At 40.7% G+C, this 8,129-nt stretch overlaps 1 protein-coding gene across 1 annotated transcript in view; it reads right to left on the reverse strand.

Annotated features, from left to right (window-relative positions):
* Positions 1-7: 7 nt before the first annotated feature.
* Positions 8-8,129, reverse strand: part of LOC108622162 (agrin) — a 286,403-nt gene continuing 278,281 nt past the window's right edge. Inside the window, 9 exon segments of the mRNA XM_018019866.2 lie at positions 8-4,346; positions 4,461-4,635; positions 5,092-5,199; positions 5,423-5,516; positions 5,600-5,853; positions 5,933-6,344; positions 6,454-7,052; positions 7,123-7,350; positions 7,510-7,894. Coding sequence (XP_017875355.1) covers positions 4,089-4,346; positions 4,461-4,635; positions 5,092-5,199; positions 5,423-5,516; positions 5,600-5,853; positions 5,933-6,344; positions 6,454-7,052; positions 7,123-7,350; positions 7,510-7,894 — 2,513 coding nt within the window. The 3' untranslated portion in view covers positions 8-4,088.

An 8,129-nucleotide genomic window follows, 5' to 3' on the forward strand; every position in this document is an offset into this window, starting at 1 on the left:
CTCGAGATAATCGCATAATTTATATTTGTATATACAGTCACTTTACAACGCATACTTTTTGTTATACAGTGTAGCTCACGAATACTTTAGGTCAGCGAAGGGCGAATGGTCGCAGTAAAGACGGTATCAAAGTAAAAAATAAACTTATTGAAACGAACGCCTTACCGCGATGGGTGTCTCTTCACTTCTGTGCAAAATAAATGACACTAAACGTTTTTATACGCAAAACGGAAGTCGAAATTTTCATCTTTCACTCGCATCGTGATCTCATCGAGACAACAGTGTCTCCCGTTTCAATAAATGTCCCAAAATTGTTTGATAAATAATTGTCTCGGGTCACGGGAAGCTTCAGGAGGGAGAAACGTTGATCCTAGGATCTCTATCTAAATTGGCAGTAATTTTCAGGCATCGATTGAAATCCTTCCTCCCTTCTCAGCTTTTACGTGTGATGTTAATTCATTTCTCCTTCAGTTACACGAGCATCGTGAATTTTCTCTCGATTCATCAAACGAGTAAGATGATATTTTTATTATTTCGTATCATCCCGTCAATTACACGTTGTACATTTTATTATTCTTTACAATGACATACCTCTCCGCGCATTGGCTAGCTCGTTCGTATTCTACCACAAATTATGGCTTAAAAATTCTGATTGACAATGAGGATGAAATTAACATTACTTAAAAATTATAAGTCGTGTCCATTTCACCTTCCTTTTGTTTCTCGAATGCAAGTTGTCACGATGCACAAGAAATTATTTCAGTCGAAATTTTGTTTAATACTTAATGTACATATAATATAACTAAAAATTTCTCCCTTATTGCTTATAAATTTAAATATATCCAATATAAATATAATTATATGTTTCGAGTTCATGTCCCTTATGTTTTTCCGTTGAACACGATATTCTGTTTACGAAAGCAACAACGCCGACGTTCGAAGCGGATAATTTGTTCTTGACATAGGCGGATAGTGCGTGACACAGGCAAAACGTGTCCGATAGTCTGTTGCGGTGGAATATGTTTGCCTCTCATTGTTCTCTCTAAAATTACTGGCCACAAATTCGTTTCGATATGTTAAACGGCGATATTCATTGGAAGAATATGAAGAATCACATTTCAAGAGGAAGGATATGTGACGATATTGCTCGCGGTAATTCGAATTCTTACTAACGAGGAACAATTTACGTATAGTCAACGCTTAATTAGTCAAGAATAACCGCTCTCAAAACTTTTCTCCTCGCTCATCGACCGACCGCGGTCGATCGATCGATATGACAGAGATATGATTACGTTGGAACGTTATAATTATATCAGAGAATAAGCGGTACTTTTATAAAAGTTGTATAAGCGCGTGCCTTCGGAATGAACGAACGCAATGAAAAAGATTCGTTTTAAAAAACACCCAACGATTCGTCATAGCAGCGAGGTTTGGGAATCGACGTTTACGCGTATCTTTCAAATGATTAAAAAGTTTTTGGTCGACTCGCCTGCGTCTCGTTTAGAATCACGTAAACAACCGCGGCGTCGAACATTTCCAGACAAAAATGGCCACTTATTTACACGTCAATCGTGACGTCGGCGAACTTTATAAATATATAAACTTATATATGTTTCAGGGATATGTATCGTGTCGTGCGCTTAAGACCCGAATTTTACTCAACGCGGTGCATTCGAAAAATAATCATACCAGCTACAATCGATTCTCCGTTCTCGACTTTATATTGCCAGTGCAATTAATTCGTTTCGCGGCCACTTGAAAATCAAACGTCCGTTCATTCGAGCAACGCTGGAAACGTTCGACGAGACGAATGAACAAATTCTTCGATAGCGTCTCATTCCGCGACGGATCAGCTGCCGTCATTAACGACTGAAATTTTAGGCTCTCTTCGACGATTATTCGTCGTGATCGTCCAAGTATAACGATCGGGATTAACGAGCAAAGGAAGAACACGTTGAATTGGACGCATTTTCGTTTTCACGAATGACGGAGGATGAATGAAAGAAAAAAAAAAAATTCGTTGAAAAAGGCGGATTCGATGAACCATTAAAGTTGATTACAATTAGCTCGTATCGACGATTTCTTCTTTTTAGGTCCGACAGATTCAGGTGCGCCCGCGTTATTGCGAGTGTTCTTGGTACATGATAATAAAACGATAATCAGCTCGTAGATCATAGCGTACGTCAATTATATGTACAATTAGTGCATCCCGAAACGGTATCTAGCTTTTCCACGCACACGTCAGGTTTCATTCAGACACTCCTTCGCGTTGTTCACTCGATTACACACAAGCGACACGTATTATCATATATTTATTTTATCGTTACCCTTGTCCCGAGAGTTCGAATCGTTTCCGGAATATAATCAAATTAGGCTGAGTAATCAGAAAGTATCACGAGGACACGTTCTCCTCTCCGTTCGTAGTTTTCCTTCAAATCATCGAAGAACCGGGACTCGAATATACAATTATCCTAATCGGCAGAAATGATTCATCACTCTCGGACGTTCGATGCAATTCTCCTTGAATTTAGTCCGTTTACATTTAAATGAATCAGCAGATCAGCGCCGTTTCTACAAACCCTGTATATATATACTATATATATATATGTATATTAAGGAGAAACATGATCGCGTTCAATACGCCTTCTCTTTGTCAGAGTAAACTGTATATCCATTTCACGTGCAAGTGTGTTGCGGATTGTCGAACGGAAACGGAGTGTCTTCGAGGCAAGCTCGATACATTCTCTATTTTGTGGTACCGGTTCGAAATGTAACAAGGACGTCGATGTTCGTCCGACGATATACATTCACCGTGATACTTAGATAATATCTTTTACGCTTCGGTGTCCATTAAATGGAATGTATTCTGCGTAATATCGTATGTATAATTATTATATATAATATATTTATATATTTATTTATATTTATATATATATATATATATATATCTATTCCTTTGTGCATTTGTAAAAAGCCTTGTCTGCCTAGAAACAACGTTGTACAGCGTATCTGTTGGTATATTTTCTTCTTTATATTCGTGCGTGTGTTTCGTGTACGCGCGTGTGTGTACATATGTGGGAATAATTTATTCATCGTTCGTCATCTTGCACGTCTCCTCCTCTTATTGTTTCTCTCTACTGGCATAAATCAACAAGTCCTTTAAAATACATTCTTCTATATTCTGATAATGCACGATCATTTAAATCTCTCTACCGAAACACTCAAACATAACACCGATTTATCGATCTGTTTATTTATTTATTCGTTTCGTCTCTTTTAGATATTTTCATTAAACTCCTCCGTATCATTAAACTCCTCCTACCGTCTTCTCTTTCATTTTCTCTTTAATCAGTCTTGGCATCGTAAAACATTTATAGGTGCTTCGATATATAATATTAACTTATACAGTAACGTCTAACGATTATCGATGAGTTTCATCACACCCGCTTCAGCTCTCCTCTTCGTTCACAAATTCTCAATTTGTTGCTTTACAGTTACTTTTTTCCTCCCGTCCCGTTTATACGTATACGCGTTAAATTCTTCCTACATACATTATACATATGCTCATATGTATATTATATCTCGTCACCTTAAAAATATATTATTGTCCTCAGATAAGAACGTTCAGCATTTAACGCGGTTCTTCATTTTATTCGTCTCCTCCCCTGTCGTGCGTTTCAAGAACGAAACAGCGAACTTTGTTTCTCTACGCTATCTTGAATGAAAAATAAACGTACGAATTAGGTTGCTACATTATTGGATCCGCGGTTTATCCTTCCCGTGGTGCGATCGACGTTCCTTTCCCACGGAGTGTCCATGTACTCTCGTAAAGCTTTGGCAGGAATCACGTGTCTCCTCGTCGACTTCGAGCCTAGCTCCCTTCCTGTTTCCCTTATAACTGTTCCAGACCATCGTTTCCTTTATCCATCACCCAGAAACGAACACCAAACGCAAACCATTTTCCTTCACGTGCGCCTTCGTCCACTTTTAGACTGGTGCTAACTCGTCGAAGACAGGAGCGTCGTCCAGTCGACGAGCGCGGCCAGGGGCGATGTCACGTTGACAATCGTCGTTTCCGGGATTCGTTATCATACATCGTTGTCGTGACAGTACTCGATCTTCCGTCTAGCTAGCTGAAGTCGCCGTTTGTCCACGACGAAGTCCGACACGCATCCTTTGATGCCGCGGTGGCCTGGTTTACCTCCGACGAACAATTTCCCGTTCGTGGTCAGCAGGATCGTCTCCGTTGTTATCTTAACCGGAGCGTAGTCGTCGATCTGTATCATCGACGTCGTCCGTCTTCTGGACGCTACAATGTGATGGAAAACACCGTCGTCCACTCTTTCCTGAAAAAAATGTATTTATTCTACAATCTTTATGCAAATGACGAAATCAATAGATATTTTACATTTGGTTGTATAAATTCGCAAGTAATTTTAAGAACGGAAGTAAATACGTACTCTACTCCTCAAAGATATCTGCTCCTTCTTGTTTTTGTACGTGAGAAGTACTTGACCGTCGTGCAACGACAGAATAAGATGTTCCACTTTTCCTCTTCCGATCCAAGCAATCAGTCCATTCGCGTGTGTCGTCCTCAATCTCAGTTCGAACTTATTGGATTGTTGACCCTTCCGCCTAAAATAGTATCGACTTTTATTCTTGTTCGCTTGATGAATTATTGAACATCGAGCTACAGTGCCATGAAACGAAAACGTAGCACATTCAAGCAAGCATTGATATTAAAATTAATAAAAATGACATAGTATATCAACCCTAAAAACCTGCTTTTCGTATAAATACTAGGAATGGGCGAGGTGATGCTCGACCCGATCCAAAGGTAGGGTGCTCGAATTTTCAGTTACTCGCGTACAATGAATACATTTTTAAAATCTACTTGTCAAATAGATGCAAATCAGTTTTTTAAGAATGTTGTCGATTCACATGTTTTCAAGAGCTGGTTTAGTGGGTATGATATCCCTATTCTCTACTTTATAATAAAAAAGGGTAGCAGACAGGGTTGCAGATGAGCATAGAGATCGAGATCTCTCCCTCAAACGAGTACGCCACAGCTATTTCTTCCTAGAAACTTACTCCGTGTAATTGTAACTGTCGTAATCGTAGTCGACATCCTCATCCAAGTCGTAGTCGGAGTAGGACTCCTCAAAGTACTCGCCGAGGGTAGTATTAGTCGAGTTAGTACTAGTCGGTGTTACACAATCAGAAGGTTAGTGATACTTTGATTGAAAAAAGAGGATCTAGTTTTAGTCTACTGTTACTAAATATATTAGAGAACAGCCTAACTTGGTGCTCCTAATTCGGAATGATACCTTAAGAGGTGTGATGCAGTGACTTAGAATTATTTATATGCGAAAGAAATTATTTAAAAAATATTAGCGTTTAATTTTCATCTGTTTCGATTTACCTCCTTCCGTTTCGGTGTCTAAATTGTAAGAAATTATCGCCCTTAAAGCGTACTGGCCTCTCAGATAATTCCGTTTGTATGTCGTAACCCATGACTATAAAAAAATTACATTTAATGCATTTAATAATAATTTAAAGAAATTTCGAAGTGAAAATACAGATAGTGGTAAATACTTACAAAATTCGCAATGGAGGCCGTTATAACCGCTGACGCATTTGCATAAGTAGCTGTTTAGCAGAGGTAGACATACTCCACCATTGTGGCAAGGATTTTCGTTACTGGGACACGGCAGTCCATCGTAAATCTCCGTATTGTGTTGCGTAACGTTAACAGCTAAATTCTGATACGTTTTCCCATTCACCATCAGCCTTTGCACCGCGCCTACTAATCCAGTCCGAGCACCAGCAAGTCGATGAACCTCTCGCCAATGTCTATAATTCGAAAAAAAATTTAGTAAAGAACGAGCGCAAACAATTTGTATTAACACTCTGAGTCCTTCTGTAAACTCACTTGACACCGCCAATGTAGAGAGGCATTTCCAAGTTTAGCTCGGTTAAAGAACTTCCGGATAATCCTCTAGCAACTGTGCCATCATCCAATTGGAGAACACCCTCTCTGCCCAGTCTACTGATCCGAACACAATGCCAAGTGTCGAGCGTGACCAGATCCGGAGAAGTGATATTGGCAATACCACTTCCGAGATTAAATCTAAACTCCAGTCTGCCGTGAACCAGGTTCAGGCTTATAAAATCGCCGCGACCGTTGTTCAATTGCCCGTTATAAAGTAGCAAACCTTCGCTGGCATGCGTGAGAAACCATAATTCAATAGAGAAAGCCTTTGCGACCCCTTCCAGGCATGGCAGTTCGAGGAAACCGTCGCCGGACATTTTCGGTACCAACAGCTCCGTGAGTTCCGCGTCAACTATAATTAATTATTTCTTGATGCACAATAATATAAATAATAATACATCGTACTTTATAAATCGTCAACCATCTTCCTATTAATAAAATCCAATAGTCGTTTTACTTACGTATTTCGCAATGCTCTCCAGTCCTTCCAGGCGTACACTTGCAGACGTAACCGCCTTGCGGGAGGATATCGCAAGTGGCACCGTGCTGGCAAGGCTCGCCTATGCACGGATCCAACGATTCCTCGCAGTCTCTGCCGGTGAATTGAGGCGGACAGATGCATCTGTAATCTGGCGGATCGTACTTCTCCACGGCGTAATTTCCGTGCTCGAAGTTGCTTTCGTAATCGTCGTCGTAATCACACTTGGAAGTCTCGCATCGTCTCCTCGCGCTCTTCTTCGACCGGTGCTGATCGATGGACGTGCAGTGCGAGCCTCTGCATCTGACGATGTTCATGCCGTTCTTATTCTTATTTCTTCCACGTTTTTGAATTCGCCTGCACTCGCGACCGTTGCATAAATCTTCCTCGAAGATCGGCTGGCAAGTAGCACCGTTCTGGCAGGGAAGATTGGCGCACGCGTTCTCCCCGCACTCTTTCACGCGGTACGTCTCCAAAATCTCCTTATCGTGACCCACGTGAAGATCGACGAAGTTCCGATTTATTATCATTTTTCTTATACATCCGAGGAAACCGTGACTGGTACCGATGTTCTCGTAAACCCTGTTGATTTTTGTCGTGACAGTAAAAACAAGTTTAACTAATCATGTTGACGTCTATGAGAAACGCGTACTTAGAATGATTTGTAGGCATATTCCCGATGAACGTTTCCTGGTTCAGATCCAGTGATTTTAACATCCCCTGACTTTCACCGGCGACATTTTCCCCGTCGTTAAAAATTAGAACACCGTCTTTGTGATATCTTTTCGCTGCCACGCGATGAAACATTTTCATGCTGACTTTCTCAGGAGAAGTAAGAATTACAGGGCCGTTCCCTAAATTATATCGGAACTGTACATGTCTGTAAAAAATTCGGGATAGTACAAGATTAATTTTGTAAAAATCACAGAAATTTAAATAACGAATAAATCAAGAGTATTTAAAGCAATTCAGTCAGGCAGTTATTGATTATACTGTCTAAGCGTTTGCGATGCTAATTCACGCTAGTGTAAGTACAGACCCGTCGACGATAGCTAATGAGACGAAGTCCCCAGTGCCGTCGCTCTTCTGTTGGTTGTAAAGTATAATCCCGTTGTCGGCGTACGTCTTAAACTCGACCTCGACGCTGAACTTGTGGTAAGCCTTCAATCTGTTCATCCTGACGTAGCTTTTCCCGTCGAACGACGGCACCTCGTAATCTCTTTTGTTGATCTCCTCGTCGCATAATAGGCCGGTGTAATTTGGACGACAGATGCAAACGAATGTCGCGCTGGGCAGATCCATGCACGTCGACGTCGCGTGACACGGATACGACAGGCAGGCACGAAATTCCTCGGTCGGCGTAACGGGCACGTAATTAGCTGCAAACGGGTCAATTTAATTCTTTCCCTCTCGGCCATCAAAAGATGCAAGAAAAGTCGGACCCTTCTCGTCTTTTCTTCTCAACCGTAAAAAGAAGCTCTTTTTCTAACTACTTCCTCCCTCGCTCTTTCCGTTCTATTTGAACGGTACTTTGTTCTAACAATGCGTAACGCTGGACTCGTAGTACCGAGCTTTTTGGCGAAATTAATAATTTAAAGTATTTTATATCTACTTGTCTTTTACCTATTTTCAATAAAAATTATGCGAAAATGTTCAAAA

Source organism: Ceratina calcarata, unplaced genomic scaffold, assembly GCF_001652005.2.
Source record: "Ceratina calcarata isolate Rehan_Ccalc_2016 unplaced genomic scaffold, ASM165200v1 scaffold209.2, whole genome shotgun sequence".
NCBI lineage: Eukaryota > Metazoa > Arthropoda > Insecta > Hymenoptera > Apidae > Ceratina > Ceratina calcarata.